The sequence below is a fragment of the Mesoplodon mirus genome (assembly GCF_964341445.2).
Source record: "Mesoplodon mirus genome assembly, chromosome: 7".
NCBI classification, from domain to species: domain Eukaryota; kingdom Metazoa; phylum Chordata; class Mammalia; order Artiodactyla; family Ziphiidae; genus Mesoplodon; species Mesoplodon mirus.
In genome coordinates, this window is record NC_138983.1 from 62,936,530 (window position 1) to 62,954,733 (window position 18,204).

General features: G+C 35.2%; 1 protein-coding gene across 7 annotated transcripts in view; it reads right to left on the reverse strand.

The window, feature by feature from the left end:
• SBF2 (SET binding factor 2) overlaps positions 1-18,204 on the reverse strand; it is a 474,973-nt gene that overhangs the window by 220,643 nt on the left and 236,126 nt on the right. For all 7 annotated transcript variants that reach the window (XM_082626802.1, XM_082626803.1, XM_082626801.1 and 4 more), the window contains 2 exons: positions 2,133-2,265; positions 772-880 (listed from right to left, as the gene is read on the reverse strand). In XM_082626802.1, coding sequence (XP_082482928.1) covers positions 772-880; positions 2,133-2,265 — 242 coding nt within the window. The remainder of the gene's footprint in view (positions 1-771; positions 881-2,132; positions 2,266-18,204) is intronic.

Genomic DNA, 18,204 nt, shown 5'->3' on the forward strand with positions numbered 1-18,204 from the left:
AGCCACTATGGAGAACAGTATGGAGGTTCCTTACAAAACTAAAAACAGAAGTACCATATGACCCAGCAATCCCACTCCTGGGCATATACCCTGAGAAAACCATAATTCAAAAAGAGTCATGTACCACAGTGTTCACTGCAGCTCTATTTACAATAGCCAGGACATGGAAGCAACGTAAGTGTCCAATGACAGATGAATGGATAAAGAAGATGTGGCACATATATACAATGGAATATTACTCAGCCATAAAAAGAAACGAAATTGAGTTATTGGTAGTGAGGTGAATGGATCTAGAGTCTGTCATACAGAGTGAAGTAAGTCAGAAACAGCAAAACAAATGCCCTATGCTAACGCATATATATGGAATCTAAAAAATAAATAAATAAATAATGGTTCTGAAGAACCTAGGGCCAGGACAGAAATAAAGATGCAGACGTAGAGAATGGATGTGAGGACGTGGGGAGGGTGAAGGGTAAGCTGGGACAAAGTGAGAGAATGGCATGGGCATATATACACTACCAAATGTAAAACAGACAGCTAGTTGGAAGCAGCTGCATAGCACAGGGAGATCAGCTCGGTGCTTTTTGACAATCTAGACGGGTGGGATAGGGAGGGTGGGAGGGAGACACAAGAGGGAGGAGATATGGGGATATATGTATAGCTGATTCACTTTGTTATAAAGCAGAAACTAACACACCACTGTAATGCAATTATACTCCAATATATATGTTAAAAAAATAAAATAAAATAAAAATAAAGATGAATACTTACAAGCTCATGAACATCAGTTTTAAAGACAGAATGTACTCCAATAATGAAAGGTGTTGGGGAACTCAGAACTTCCAGTAGCTGAGCCGGGAGAATAGGAATATAAGGATAACTGGAAATAATAAAAATATACATGAGATATATTTGTTCTTCGGTCATATAACATACCTTTCTTTCATTTTTATGCTGTGTGAATTTTAGATTACCTATGTTTAGAAATTATCAATAATATTCTCAGGGTTGTTAATATTAAATTCTTGGAGAAAAATGATTTCAAAAAAATCTTCATGTGAAAGATATGATCCAATATAACAAGATATAAAGTAAACAAGGGCAGCTTCTTTATCCCTTACCCCTAGGCAAGCAGTCTCTTTAGGTTGTTCAAACTTGCTTGAAATAATTTTTCCTTACACAGCAATCTGACATCAGGTGGTAATACTCACTCCCTGATTGGTCTGTTCCCTCAATATTGATGATGGTTTATTTGTCTATATAAAACAATCATTCAAATTCCATTTTCTATACTTGATTTTTGTATTCAATAAGAATGGCAAGGTACAAAAACAAAGGTTTAGTATGCTCTCTTATCCAGGAGTTAAGAAAAGCACATAGGTTAAAAAAATTTTTTAATAAAATCTGTAGACTGTCTAAATTTTTTCTAGTTTGTATAAACTTAAGTTTCCTAGATATTGTGATTACCAAATGGATAAAAAGAGTATTAAAATATTCTACTTACAGCACTCTCAGTCATCACTTGCTTAGATTGTTTTATTTCTTACTTTTTATTATGAAAAATTAACGTCCCTCTCCCCCCCTCAAAATAGAGAGAAAAAAGGAAAATAAAGCCCCATGTATCTAATTCAGTTTTGACAATCACCAATGCATGGCCACATACATATTTCTACCCATTTTTGTTCTCTTCCCTACCATATTATTTGAAGCAAATCCCAGACATATCATTTATACATACTTTAGTATATATCTAAAAAAGGGCTCTTTAAAAAATAAAACCATAATACACTATAACCCTTCAAATTAATAATAATTCCTTAATAGTAAATAATCAGACAGTACTATCTTAAGACTTTTATCTCCTACTATATTCAAAGGGAATTAAATGTTGCTGACAATACTATTCAAATTAATTATTTTTTCATGAAATAAATCACCACTCAATAATAGACAACTTGGAAAAGTTCCAAATTCCAGGCTAATTCCTATCAGAATAATGACTCCTATAACAATGTAACTTTGTAACATATGCCCTTGTCGTTCAAAACTGTCGTGCTATGATGTTTTGACTGATCATCGATAAGTAATGCATGATTTGGGAATAAATAAAGATACCAAATAAAAACTCTCACCTATATTTAAGAGGAAACATTAATGATTCCAGGGCTCTACAAGCATCACTAAGTCTCTGGAAACTTGCAGAATGGAAGAGAACCTTATTTTCTGTGAGGACTGCACAGAAGAGGCTGAGGACATTCTGAATTCCTGAAAACACAAAGAGCAAATGCTTACCAAATGCATGCATTTATTTTACATGTGCTGCCAACAAAGACTTAGAATGACATGGAATGAAAAAGCCAATATTTTAAAAACCTCTGAAGAAAAATATTTGGTTAAACTATAAATTCCATAGAGCCTAAGGGTATTTCTTTCCCAAACTTTCAGTTTTGTCTAATCAGTGTAACACTCATTGAATATATTAGTTGTTTGGAAATACACTATTACCTTCTTTTCAACTTAATCTCCAAGGTCTGTACTTAAATTTCTGTTTTAGATGCTTGGCATTGTTCTAATAACATTTTTCCCTTTTAAAGTCCATTTGTCTGATGTTAACATAACCATACCAGTTTTGTTATTGAAATTTTCCTGGTGTATCTTTTTTCCACCTTTTTACATCAACCTTTCTTTACTTCTTGGAAATAGCACATTGTTGACAACTTTAAAAATCCCCACTAAAATCAACAAGGAAAAAGCAACGTAAGAGAATAATATGAATTTACAATTTACAAAAGAAGAAATCAAAATGATAAACATGAAAAGAAGCTCCAAAACTTCTAATAATCAGAAAAATTCAACCTAATAAATTCATGAGGTATGATATTAAACCTACTACAATAGCCAAAATCAAAGCCTAACAATTCTAAGTTTTTATGAGGATGGCAGGGAAAGGAACTATCATACATACTGCTGTGAGGAATATAAAGAAACTTAAGATGCATATACCTTACCACCTAGTTATTACAGTAATTTTAGTAATTCCATTATGAGTTATTTATCACAGAAATTCTCTCACATGTACTCAAGAAGATAAGGTACAAAAAGGTACGTTGTAGAAGTATTTAAACAATGAAAAAGGTGGGCACATCCTAAATGTAAGAATGAAGAATAAATTATAGTAAAATCATACTATAAATTAAACTTCCTCTGATTGAAGATGGCAAATGTTGACTGAAACAAAAAATGAAAAGCAATTATACTCCAATAAAGATGTTGAAAAAAAAACAAAATTTATAAAATGAAATAATTATAAAGAAATTTAAATACAATTTTCAAGTTTTTGGGGGTAGGTCTGTAACATTTATACTTGTGAATTTAAGATAGATTAAAACATCACTAAGACTTTTGGGATACCTTTACAGCAGTGAAAATAAGAGAGTTAGTGCTACATATATCAACATGAATAACTCTCCCAAATATAATATCGAATGAGGAAAGTAAGGCATAAAGTGATGCTATAGAATGACAGCATTTATATATTGTTTAAAACCATACAAAATGCTACTATATATTGTTCAGGTATATACAAACATACAGTCAAAATATAAAGATATATCTGGGACTAAAAAATACCAAATTCGGGATAGTATACATCTCTGGGATGAGAAGGCATACACAGGAAATTTCAACTATATCTATGATGCTACATTTGTTAAACTGGATCATAGATACATTAAACATTTTTTTTGGGGGGGGAATAATTTAAAGCTTACAGAAAAGTTGCAAGAATAGTGAACAGAGCACCCATCTACCCTTCACAATGATTCACCTAATGGTAAAATTTTGCTCCACTTGCTTTAACATTTGTACTTATGTGCTAGCATGCCCTGACTCTTTCTACAAACACACACACATTTTTCTAAGCCATGTGAATGTACACATCACGACATTTACCCCTAAATACTTCAGTGTGTTTTTTGTAAGAATAAAGATAATGTCTTCCTAACCACAGTATGGTTATCATCCTCAGTAAATTAAACATGTTGCAATACTTGAAGTCTAATCTTACATTTGTATTCCAATTTTGTCCACTGACTCAATGTTATTCTTTGGAGCTTTTCCCCTACCATCAGGATTCATTCTAAGCTCAATATTCCATTTAGCTGTCATGTTTCTTTATTCTCATTCAATATGGAGCATTTCCACAACCTTAAATTTTTCTTTTACTGAGATAAAGTTCACATAACATAAAATTAACCATTTCAAAGAGAACAATTTATTCATTTGCTCACTAAACTATCTTGCATCCCAGGAGTAAATCCTACTCAATCATGGTCTATGATCCTTTAACATGTTGTTGAATTTGGTTTGCCAATATTTTGTTGAAGATTTTTTCATCTAAGTTCATCAGGGATGTTGGCTTCTAGTTTCCTTTTCTTGTAGTGTCCAAGTCTGGCTTTGGTACCAGGGTAGTAATCCTGGTCTTTTAAAATGAGTTTGCAAGTGTTCCCACTTCCATTTTTTGGAAGAGTTTGTAATGGACAGGTATTAATTCTTCTTTCAATTTTTGGTTGGATTCACCAGTGAAGCCATGTGGTCCTGCACTTTCCTTTTGGGAATGTTTTTGATTACTGATTCAATCTCCTTAGTAATTGTTCTGTTCAGATTTTCTATTTATTATTTCGTTTTGGTAGGTTGTATGTTTCTAGGAATTTATTCATTCTTCTAGGTTACCTAACTGTAGGTATTTTCACAGTACTCACTATGATCCCTAGTGTTTCTGTGGTATCAGTTGTCATGTCCCCTCTTTCATACCTGATTTTACTTATTTGAGTATTTTCTCTTTTTTTTCCTAAGTCTAGCTAAAGGTTTGTCAATTCTACTTATCTTTTTTAAGAAACAGCTGTTAGTTTCATTGATCTTTTCTACTGTCTTTTTATTCTCTATTTCATTTATTTTTTGCTCTGATCTTTGTTATTTCCTTCCTTCTACTAACGTCAGGCTTCATTTGTTCTTTTTCTAATTCCTTGGAATGTAAAGTTAGGATATTTGAGATCTTTCTTTTTTCTTAATGTAGATATTTATCACCGTAAACTTCCCTCTTAGATCTGCATTTGCTGCATCCCGTAAGTTTTGGTGTTTGCTTTTCCATTTTCGTTTGTCTCATGATATTTCTGATGTTTTCACTGACTCACTGGTTGTTCAGGAGCATGTTGCTTCATCTCTATACATTTGTGAATTTAAAAGTTTTCTTCTTGATACCGATTTCTAGTTTCACACCATCCTGGTTGAAAAACACACTTGATATGATTTTAATCTTCATAAATTTATTAAGACTTGTTTTGTAGCCCAATATACAATTCATCCTGGAGAATGTTCAATGTGTGCTTGAGAAGAATGTGTATATTTTGTTGCTGTTGGATGGAAGGTTTTGTATATGTCTGTTAGGTCCATCTGCTATAACATGTTGTTTAAGTCCTTACTATTTGCCTTATTGATTTTCTGTTTGGATGACTTATCCATTTTGAATGTGGGGTACTGAAGTCTTCTACTATTATTGTATTGCTGTCAACTTTTCCCTTCAGCTCTGTTAATATTTGCTTTATATATTTAAGTACTCTGATGTTGGGTACATAAATATTTAGTTGTTATAACCTCTTGATGAATTGACTATTTTATCATTATATAATGACTCTGTCTCTTATTACAGTTTTTGGTTTAAAGTCTATTCTGTCTGATATCAATGTAGCTATCTGTGCTTTCCTTTGGCTTTTATTTGCATTATATATATATATATATATATATATATATATATAGTGTGTGTGTGTGTGTGGTACACGGACCTCTCACTGTTGTGGCCTCTCCCTTTGCGGAGCACAGGCTCCGGACACGCAGGCTCAGCGGCCATGGCTCATGGGCCTAGCCGCTACGTGGCATGTGGGATCTTCCCGGACCAGGGCACGAACCTGTATCCCCTGCATCGGCAGGTGGACTCTCAACCACTGCGCCATCAGGGAAGCCCAGATATATTTTTATATAGCTTCACCTTCAGTGTATATGTATCATGAAAGCTGAAGTAAGTCTTTTTTCTTTTAGGCTCTGGTGAGGACAGCAGTCAGCACCTAGCTCTGTGTTAATTAGAAGCTGTACCCTGTAAAGTATGCAGTCAAACACCTTTTAGGGAAACACTGGGAGAAGGGTATTTTTGCCTGCTTCCTCTGCACTGAGCCTGGAGGGATAACCACAGTAAGTGCTCACACACCCATTAAGAACTGCTTCTTTGTGTTCTATAGTCCTATGGGACTTGTGAACACAAACTCTGTTGGCTTTCAGAGCAAGGAGTTTGAGGGAACCATTCCTCAGGTGGGAGCCTTAAAAGTTGATGTTCAAGATGTGTGGCCCCAACCCTTGGCTCTTCAGGCAGAAGCTGGGCGTTGGGGGTTCCCTCTCCATTATTTGGTGCTGTGCAAGGAGTGGGGTTTATGGCAGGAGTGTATCTCCATCATTCCTACCCATTTCAACGTGGGTATTTTCTTAGGAGCCCAAGGTACAGGAGTAACTTAACTAGTTTCTGGATTTCTCTCACAGGGAATTGCTCCATGTGTAGCTCTCTGTGAAAGAGTGAAATTCAGGAGCCTCCTATGTTGCCATCTTGGTCCTGTGTCTCATCTAGCCCTCCTATGACTCTCTCATTACCAGGATTTTCCTGTTAAATTTCTAGCAGGTCTGCCACTAGCCCCAAATAGGATTATAACTTAGACAAGCAGAGTTAGAGTTTTTTCCCTTTCATTTCCTTCTGGATTCAATATTATTTTTCCTGACAATGATGCTGTGGGCTTAAGCTTTCCCCCCTTTTGGCAGCAAAGTTGCTGGTTTTATGGCCAGCCCTGCCCTAGCAAAACTATCATTTTCACTGATAGTACTGACATGTGGGAAAGATGGGAGTCACCCCAGGTAAGAATGCTGCAGGTTCCTACTATTCTTATCCAAAGGTCTAGCATGAATAAATGCTTCTGAGTTTGTTGTTTGCTTTTGGTCAATTTCCAGAGCACTGAAATAGTTGTACAATAACTGTACAACAATTTCTGTCTAGTTTCACACTGATTCTTTAGGGAGAGGATTAACTCTTCATACTGCCATAACCAGAATCATTATCCTTGGTGATGACAATTTTGTTCACCTAAACTTTATTGCTATCTAACTTCTCTAATGTATACTTCATATTTTTCCTTATAACTAATAAGCAATCTGTGTTCAGACACTTTAGACCATGCAAATATCTTGTTCCTCACCAAAATTTCTGCCTAGATTTAGCATCTATTGATAATTACTATGTGAATCAGTCTTTACTATGACAATCATAAAATGCTTTTCCAAATCCAGCACTTCCTCCACATTCACCAGTCAGCACTCAACATTCTGCAATAAGTAGAACCCTCATTTATTCCCCCACTAACCTGCTTATTTATATATGCATTATCAGTATGGACTCATGGATTTCTTTTTTTTTTGGGATTTCTATTTTTTTATTCCAACATTCTATAAGAAATTACTGCCCTTAATTATTTTTGTGCCAATTAAGTCCTAGATTTAGACAGTGGGCACCCTTTTAAACCTAGTTCTTGTGTCCCTGTGACATGAACTCATTTTTTTTTTTTCTTACTTTCTGGCTTGACAAAATAATCCAGGCTCATATTTTACCTACCCTGTCCCTGCTCTGAAGTCAGCCACTTCTCCAAGGAGGCTGGTTCCTTTTTGTGAGGAATGGCATTAAAGATCAAGGATAATGGGGTTTAGGGTAAATGTTAGATCATTTCTTCTAGGGTGTCTTTGTTTCTGGGCTACTTCTGCAGATACAGCAGATACATGCACATACATGAACACGTATACATGCATAAAGACAAACAGACACACACACATATATATGTATACACACATATACATATATTTGAGAAATCCTGAGTCCACATCATTACTTTCAATTCCAGTCTATTCTCATAGGGTCTCCCCACTGACTCCAATACATATTTGTATGTCCCTTCTTCCAGTGAGAACCCTGGATTCTAATAACATACACACATTTATTCATTTGCTAAATCTTATATTATATATAAACTGCATGATTTTTTCAGCCATTCTAACTCAAAAAAAATCACACCAACTAAAAAGGAGTTAACAATTCATTTGCAATTCTCTCCAAAACTGAGGTTATATAGTCAAATACTGTGTTTATAAGTTACTTTGATTAGTTTTTCCTCTTCAGTATGGTTATGTTATTCATATGAAAGAGAGTGGAGTTTGTTTCTGTATGCTTTCAGTTTTAATTTTTTTTATTTCTTCCCATCATGATTGATCTAATATTGTTTTCTGAAGACGTGAGACCTAAATAAGTTTTGAGAAGTCAAAACTACATAAGAAGGTCTACTCAGAGAAGTGTCACTCCTTCCTTGAATTAATAGTATTGTGCCAATATCAATTCCCTGGTTGTTATAATGTACTATGATTACATAAGACATTATTGTTGGGGGAAGGTAGGTGATGTATTCTTGAGAATTCTCTGTACCATTTTTAGCAACTTCTTGTGAGTCAAAGCATTTAAAAATAAAAATTTATATTAAAAAAGTCTGCAGCTGTATTAATTTCCAATGGCTATTATAATAAATTACCACAAACTTAATGGCTTAAAACCACATGAATATATTATCTTAAAGTTCAGGAGGTCAGAAGCCCTACTCTTGGCTTTTCCAGCTTCCAGCACCTGCCCACATTCCTGAGCTCATGGCTCCCTTCTATCGTCAAAGCTGGTAAGGCCGGTTGAGTCTTTGTCCCTTGTGTGATGTCAGAGTACACCACTCTGACACTGACTCTTTTGTTTCCCTCTTCCATCTTTTAAGGACCTTTATGATCACACTGGGCCCACCTAAAGGAGCTGACACTCGAGTTGTATTTTGAAGGATAAGCAGAAGTTAGAGTTAGGGAGACAAGAGCAGTAAGGCTTTCAAAGTTGACAGAAGACCATGTGCAAAGAAACAGAGGACTGAGGAAGGAAAAGGTACTCAGAGAGACCTACAAGTAGTTTTGCCAAGGGTAGGTTCATGAAGAATTTGTATACCATAGTAAGGAGTCCAAGCTTTTTTCCTGAAGACTCTAGGGAAGAACTTTTCCCTTTCCACTCCCATGTGAACCCTCTGTAATCCCTCACAAAAAAGATAATCCATCAGAAAATAAAAGTCATAGCTGGCATCATGTAGTAGTAGATAAATTGTGAAGAAGGAAGGCATGCACTTTTAAGGGACTCTAACCTACTTATATCAGTAAAAACAATCAATTTGTGATATCAAGGGGTGAAATATTAGACTATATTTACTAATAGAGGATTTATGTCTCATGTATTAGAAATGAGTTGGGATAATATTCTAGTGCTTAAAGGGTAAGTTTCTCATTATCCAGAAAATTATTTAATGTAATATAGAATAAAATTTACCTGTGACTAACTGAAGGATTGCTTAAACTTTGTATTTTTAAATATAACATGCTTTCTTCAGCTTTAGATAATTAACAATCTCAAATATTTTAAGAAATTACATTAATGTTTTTATTCCTAACTAGCAACACTTGTTGCTGTGTTCACAGAGTTATTTAGAAATTCATTTTCTTTGAACTACTAGTCATAATCAGCTTTCTAAATAACCTTGAATTGTTTCCTAGTCTTTGGTAGCCAGCGTCCATCCAAAGCTACACAATAACAGTAGAGAAAACAATATGAAAAACAAACATTCCAGTGATAATTACTGCTGATTTCACTATAATGGTACATACACATCCTGTTGATTATTTAAATAGTAAAACATTCTGAAAAATTACTTCCTGATCTTAACTTTTCTTTAGGGGTTAAAGTTCTAAAATTCATAGCATCAAACATTAATGAACATATTTGTTTCCCGTTTTGAAAAAACAACACCCAAAACTTTTCTCCAGAATCCTCCCCTTCTCTGAATAATAACGATATGTTACACAAATAGAACACTATGTCTCAGCTTTGAAATGGGCAAATTGAGGAACTGAAGGCCATGGTTTTCAAGACAGGCTATATTTCCAAAAGCCTTAAACAATTTACTATAATTCTGTCAATCCACAATGGAGAAAACTTAACAATGGCCATGGCTTAATACAAGTCATGAAAAAGGAGATTTCTCATTCATTCGGTTGTTATTTGTTGAGTAGCTACTATGCACAAGGTATCAGGAATACAATAATGAAGAAAAACAAAATCCCTACCCTCCCAGATTATCTAAAGCTTTATATAGTTTAGTTTTGTAACTACCACTGAGAAGCAATGTTTAATATTTGTTACAAATTCAGCATATTATTTCCAAATATATTATAAATGGAAATCTTCTAAGTAAAAAATAACTAAGAAATGTAACTGAACTGGGCAAGTATGCATCGGTATATTTTAGTGGTTATGAACATGGGCTTATTCCCTTGAATGTGACATGAATTAAGTACACTTTACATGCTTATAAGTAGAGTTTAGCAATCTGGTAATCTTTAAATACAAGAAGTCATTTAACAAATACTTATGACCACAAAGAATTCAAATCTACAACTGTATATCTATAGCCCAAGTAACAATCCACAGAAGACCAACTCAAGCAAAACTTTGTAAAAAGGTATAGCACATTTCCTTCCTTGTTGATCAACACAATTGGTTCTCTGGGTCAAGGGTAATCACATCAACCCCAAATGGTCCAGATTCTTAGTCTGTGCCTGTTCTGAATGACCAGGTTTTTAAATCTACTTTAATGTTTCAATTTAAGAAGCAGGAAACAAAAGAGGCTTTAGGAGCAGAAGAGCAAACAAAGGGAAAGGATAATATAGAGTGAATAACTGGAGAATTAAAGCGAGGAACAAACAGGAAGCAAGTGCCTTGGCAGAACGAATTCTTTTAATTAAAACTTTCTTGGGCTTCCCTGGTGGCGCAGTGGTTGAGAGTCCGCCTGCCGATGCAGGGGACGCGGGTTCGTGCCCCAGTCCGGGAAGATCCCACATGCCACGGAGCGGCTGGGCCCGTGAGCCATGGCTGCTGAGCCTGCGCGTCCGGAGCCTGTGCTCCGCAACGGGAGAGGCACAGCAGTGAGAGGCCCGCGTAATGCAAAAAAAAAAAAAAAACAAAAAAAAACTTTCTTCTCCCCTTTCTTCCCTGCCTCTACTGTTAAACCTTTACCTAGCTGCTGAGATATATAAGAAACTGCTAAACTCTAGGGATAGATATAAAAAAAACTGAGGCAGGTTTGTAGGAGCTCGCAGCTCAGTGAAGATGGCAGGTTGGTAAAAAAATAATTAACACACAACAGAACAGCGACCTGTAAAAAATGCTACAGAGCACAGAAAAGAGGATAATTTATCTTGCCACCATTTGTAAGCTGCATACTTAATTGTTGGAATAACCATATTTTATAAGATTAATCTCTAAAGTGCTCAAAGAGGAACTTCCCTGGTAGTCCAGTGGTTAATAAGACTCAGTGCTTCCACTGCAGTGGGCCAACGCATTTGATCCCTGGTCGGGGAACTAAGATCCCACATGTTGCGCAGCGCGGGGCCAAAAACAGAGCAAAATGATATTTTACACAAGAGAACTTTGTGACAATGGTGGATAACAGTTAATAGCTATCTTGCCTCAGACATTTGCGTTCATTAAAGGATAACTCAATTCAAAGACGGGGCAACTATTTAGTGGTAGCATTTAAATGCCATAAAAGGAAAATGGAGAAGATAGTTTTGAATCAGGATTCTTATGAACTGTCCTCAAATGATATCATGTAGCAAGCACATACTTTATTTATGTGTAATTCTAGCAAGCATAGTACATTAGTCAACAAGCACTCCATTGGTCAATGACTGTCAGTCTTTGGTATTTTAAAAATGGTTTCCTTTATAAAACTAGCATAAATATTTAATGTTTAATTTTGAAAAGAAAGCAATCAATTTCCTGATAACATTCTGACTACTGCTGAATGCTCAAGCTTCATCAAACATCTTACTATTTCATGAAGGCCTGTCATGGCTCTCTACCGTTGCTTATGTTCTTCTTTCTGCCTAGAATGTCCTTCTTCCACTTTTCTAGCTAGTAAGAGTTAGCTCTTAGTATCTCTATTATTGCACTAATTATACTGTACTGTAATTTTTAAAATGTATCTGTTTCTCCACTAGGCTAAAAGTATTATCTGGGATAAGGGCTGAGGTTGTTTCACCTTTATATCCGTAGTGACTAGCACAGGACCTAGCACATGGTAATGGTTTTGTAAACATCTGATGAGAAAAATATACTCCTGCAGATCGGCATTATAGAAAGTTTATTCTTTGTGCTATTTATTACCAAAACGTAAATTGAACAGTCTTCCCTAGAAATTCTTAGGACTCTGTAATAAAGTAGACATGGTAAGAAGTTTCTTCAGAAAAGTGCTCCAGAACAGACTAGTGAGAAGATTTGTTTCAAATCCCCAAGACAAACAGTTGACATCTAAACTGTCAAAAAATGATGGACTTCCCTGGTGGTGCAGTGGTTAAGAATCCGGTTGCCAACACAGGGGATGCAGGTATGATCCCTGGTCCTGGAAGATCCCACATGCCATGGAGCAACTAAGCCAGTGTGCCACAATTGCTGAGCCTGCGCTCTGGAGCCCACGAGCCACAACTACTGAGCACACATGCCACAATTACTGAGCCCGTGCGCCGCAACAAGAAGCCCGTGCACCATAACGAAGAGTAGCCCCCACTCGCCGCAACTAGAGAAAGCAAACGAGTGGCAACAAAGACCCAGCGCAGCCCTAAATAAATAAATAAAATTATAAACGGTCAAAAAGTGATTAATCCTAAATACAGTTACAGTAAAACACTAAATTTCCTATTTCCTTCTTTCCTACCTAGAGCACAACATGCCATTTATAGTAACGGTCTAAACTCTTGTGCCCGCAAATTCTCCAACTACCTTTTTTTCTTTTTTTTAATTTTAAAAATTAATTAATTAATTAATTTTTGGTCACATTGGGTCTTTGTTGCTGCATGTGGGCTTTCTCTCTCTTTGTTGCTGCGTGTGAGCGGGGGCTACCCTTCATTGCGGTGCACAGGCTTCTCACTGCGGTGGCTTCTCTTGTTGCAGAGCGTGGGCTCTAGGTGCGCAGGCTTCAGTAGCTGTGGCACGCGGGCTCAGTAGCTGTGGCTCACGGGCTCCAGAGTGCAGGCTCAGTAGTTGTGATGCACAGGCTTAGTTGCTGCGCAGCATGTGGGATCTTCCCAGACCAGGGCTCGAACCCGTGTCCCCTGCATTGGCAGGTGGATTCTTAACCACTGCGCCATCAGGGAAGTCCCTCCAACTACCTTTTAAACTACATGTATTGAGAAAAAAAACGGCTACTTCATTTTTTTCCATTATAACTGAGAATAAGACTAAAACAATAATGCTACATGAATAATCTAGGAAAACTAATGAAAATAGTAATATGATCCAAGACACTAGATTTTGATCATTTAAGGAAAAAGAACAAAAATCATTCTACAACTGATGCACTAATCATGTGGTTCATAAGTTTACCAATCAACATATTCTTCTTAAAGGTGTTACCTTTAAAGAGAACCATTTTCCACAACCTAAGCCTTCATTCTTTCCTCTGACATCTTTCTTCTTTCTATTTCAGGAACATAAATTATTTTTGATACTCTTATAAAAGTTAATGTCACTTTAAGATTAATTATATAGCATTACAAACAGAAGCTATTCCAGAGGAAGACAAAAGAGAGAATGCCAGAAGTTTTCCATTAAAATATTTAAAAGCAGAAATAACTTTCTAAATAGCAAGTTATGGTTACAATCAACATTTTAAGGATATTTATGTAAAAAGGAAAAATTATGTTTATAAGATAAACTGAAGAAAACTCTAGCTATTTTAGTAATTTTAAAAAAAATCTATATTTAGTATTAGATATAATATACAGAAATATTGACTCAATAATTGCTAATGAAAAACTGACTAAATATGGGTGAGCAAAAAGGAAGTATGCATATAAAAAAGTTTATACCAAGATGGAATCATGAGGAAATAAAAATCTTGATCAGACCAATAATGAATAAGGAGATTGAAATGGTAATCAAAACCTCCCAACAAAGAAAAGTTCTGGACCAGATGGTTTCACTGGTGAATTCCACCAAACACTTAGAGAAGAATTAATACCAATTCTTCTCAAACTCTTCCAAAAAACTGAAGAGGAAGGAACATTCCCTAAGGCCAGAATTACCCTAATAACAAAGCCAGATAAGGACTCTGTAAGAAAAGAAAACTGCAGGCCAATATTACTGATTAACACAGACATGAAAATTCTCAATAAAATACCAGCAAAATAAATTCAACAGCACATTAAAAGGATCATATACAACGGTCAACTGGAATTTACTCCCAGAATGTAAGGAAAGTTCAACATATACAAATCCATCAATGTGATATACCACAGTAATGAAATTAAAGATTAAAAAAATCCTATGATTATCTCAACAGATGCAGAAAAAACATCTGATTGAACATTCTTTCATGATAAAAACTCTCAACAAATTGGGTATAGAAAAAACATACTCCAACATAATAAATGCCACATATGACAAGCCCAGAGCTCACATCTTACTGAATATTTAACAGTGAAAGCATGAAAGCTTTCCTGCTAAGATCAGGAACAGGACAAGGCTGCCCATTCCTCTTCAACATAGTACCGGAAGTCCTAGCCAGAGCAATTAGGGAAGAAAACAAAATAGAAAGCATTCAAATCCGAATGGAAGAAGTAAAACTGTCTCCATTTGCAGATGATATGATCTTATATATAGAAAATTCTAAAGACTCCACCAAAGAGTTGTTAGAACTAATAAACAAATTCAGTAAAGTTACAGGATATAAAATCAACATACAAAAATGGGTTGCATTTCTATATACTAACAATGAACTATCTGAAAAAGAACTAAAATAATCCCATTTACAGTAGCATCAAAATGAATAAAGTACTTAGGAATAAATTTAACCAAGGAGGTAAAAGATCTGTACATTGAAAACTATGACACTTTGATGAAAGAAACTGAAGAAGACACAAATAAATTGAAATATATCCCATATTCATAAATCAGAAGTATTAACATTGTTGAAATATCCATATTACCTCAAACCACCTATGGATTCAATGCAATCAAAATAATTATATTTTTCATAGACATAGAAAAAAAATCAATCCTAAAATTCATATAAGTCCCTAGATAGCCAAAGGGATCCTGAGAAAGAAGAACAGAGCTACAGGTTTCACAATTCCTGATTTTAAACTATATTACAAGGCTACAATAATCAAAAAGTGTAGTATTGGCATAAAAACAGACACATAGATCAATGGAATAGAATTGAGAGTGTAGAAAGAAGCTCACACTTATGCAGTCAACTAATATTTGACAAAGAAGCCAAAAATATTCAATGAGGAAAGGACAGTCTCTTCAACAAGTGATGCTGGAAAAATTGGATATTCGTGCACAAAAGAATGAAATTGGACCCCTATCTCACACCACTCACAAAAAATAACACGAAGTGTATTAAATAATAAATAAAAGAACCAAAACTATAAAACTACTAAAGGAAACAGGGAAAAATCTTCTTGATATTGGTCTTGGCAATGATTTTTTGGATGTGACACCCAAAGCTCAAGCAGCAAAAGCAAAAATAAACAAGTGCGACTACACCAACTAAAAAGTTTCTGAACAGCAAAGGAAACTATCAGCAAAACGAAAAGGCAGTCTACAGAATAGGAGAAATTACAGGCAAACCATCTATTTGATAAGATATTAGTAACTAAAATATATCAGGAACTCATACAACTCAATAGCAAAAAGAAAAAAAAAGATTAAAAAATGGGCAAAGAACTCGAATAGATGTTTTTCCAAAGAAGATATACAAATGCCAACAGGCACATGAAAAGATGCTCAACTTCACTAATCATCAAGGAAATGTAAATCAAAACCACAATGAGATACCATCTTACAACAGTTAGAATGATTATTATCAAAAGAGAAGAGGGAATCCTTCTACACTGTTGGTGGGAATGTAAATTGGTCCAGCTACTAGGTTAAACAGTATGAAGCTTCCTCAAGAAATGAAAAATAGAACTACAATATGATCCAGCAATTCCACTTCTGGGTATATATCCAAAGGGAATGAAATCAGTATCTCAAAGAGGTATCTACACTCATGTGTTCATTGTAGCATTATTCACAATAGCCAGGACATGGAAACAACCTAAGTGTCCATCAACAGATGAATGGAAAAAGAAAATATACATATAGTACATTGGAATATTATTCAACCATAAAAAGGAAGGAAACCCTGTCTTTCATGACAACATGGACAGACCCTGAAGTTACTATGCTAAGTGAAATAAGTCAGATAGAGAAAGCCAAATACTCTATATTCTCATTTATATATGGAATCTAAAAAAACTGAACTCACAGAAATAAAGAGTAGAATGGTGGTTGCCAGGGGCTAAGGGGTGGGGGAAGTGGGAAGATATTGGTCAAAGGGTACAAATTCCAGGTATAAGATGAATAAATTCTGAGAATCTAATGTACAGCATGGTGACTATAATTAACAATACTGTATTACATACTTGAAAACAGTGAAAAGAGTAGATGCTAAATGTTAACAGCACACACACAAATGATACCAGTTATGTGAGGGGATGGAGGTGTTAACTAATCTTATTGTGGTAATTATTTTTCAGTATGTACAAGCATCAAATCACCACACTGTAAACCTTAAACTTATATATATGTCAATAAAATACCAATAAACACAGATGTTACATGCCTAATGTTGTTTTACTATGGAAACAAAGTGACAATAGCTAAAGGCCCAAGATCATTTTAGTCTGTGACTTTAAAAATGTCTAATAAATAGTATACTATAAAAATTAGGGAATAAGTATTCTAAAACTAGTGTATTTATAGTTAGAAACCAAATTATAGGTGAATATATATGACAAAAGATGTCATGAGAATTTCACAAAATTATTTGGGTCAAGGAAGGATAACTGAGCTATGGATTAGATTAAAAAATCAGAGGGGCTATAGCAACCAGTTCTTGTGAATATAGTCTTATTAATGTAAAAAAATTACAATTTTCCACACAAAACACAAGTCTTCAGGTAAACAAAAACAATTCACATAGACTACAAAGAGATACAAACAAATAAATAAAATAGGTGTTAAATTGGAGATGACGATGGTTAACAGAAAATTTTAAGGAATGAGGCGGGTAATGGCAGCAGTCCACATGATTACTCCAGGCAAACACAGAGACCTCCGAAACTGTGAAAAACAAAGGCATTATCATAACAATCCTTGGAGAGAAGAACCAAGGAAATGCTGTAATTACATTTAGACTTTTTACAGGAAAACTAGTCAAGGCTACAAAAGAATCCTAGAGTCTTATCTGCTTCCTGTCTGTGCTTTGTAAAATCTACCACCACTACCCCACCCCCAACCCAGGTAGTGAACTCTGATAATGGTCTAATACTGACCTTCAACAACAGTCCAACCAAAATGACTGGTGATAAGAGCATGCCTTTAGCAGAATTATCAGTACCACATGCTCTGAGAACTACAACTCTGCATACAGTGCTCTTTTAGAAGCATCTTTCTTTCTCCTTTCCCTTCTTATCTTTTCCTTATTCTTTCCCTGGAAAAGTAAGTTTTGAATATGTAAGCAAAAGATAACTAAGCTCAAAATACTAGAGAGTAAAATAATGAAATTTGATATTCAAATGGCTAATCATCGTGTTCTGGTGCACTTCATCCATACACAGAACTCTCCTAGGAGATATGACTGCCATTTTCTTCATGGCTAGTGTATTAATTTATTCAAGAAAAACTGATGCCTTCTGTGCCCGAGGCACTATGCCAGATATACAGAATGCAAAGAATAATAAGACAAGGCAGTTCTTGAAGCTCCCAGTCAAGTCAGGGAAAACTCCCTATTAATAAATAAGGAAAAAGCACAGAGTAGAACTTCCATACTCTCCCTTGAAGACATTTAGGAATCAATATATCAGTCCTGTACTGCCTATCTCTAGACTTTTTGTTGTCTCAGGATAAAATCTCTAATTTATTCAAGCATTGTACTTTTTTAAAAA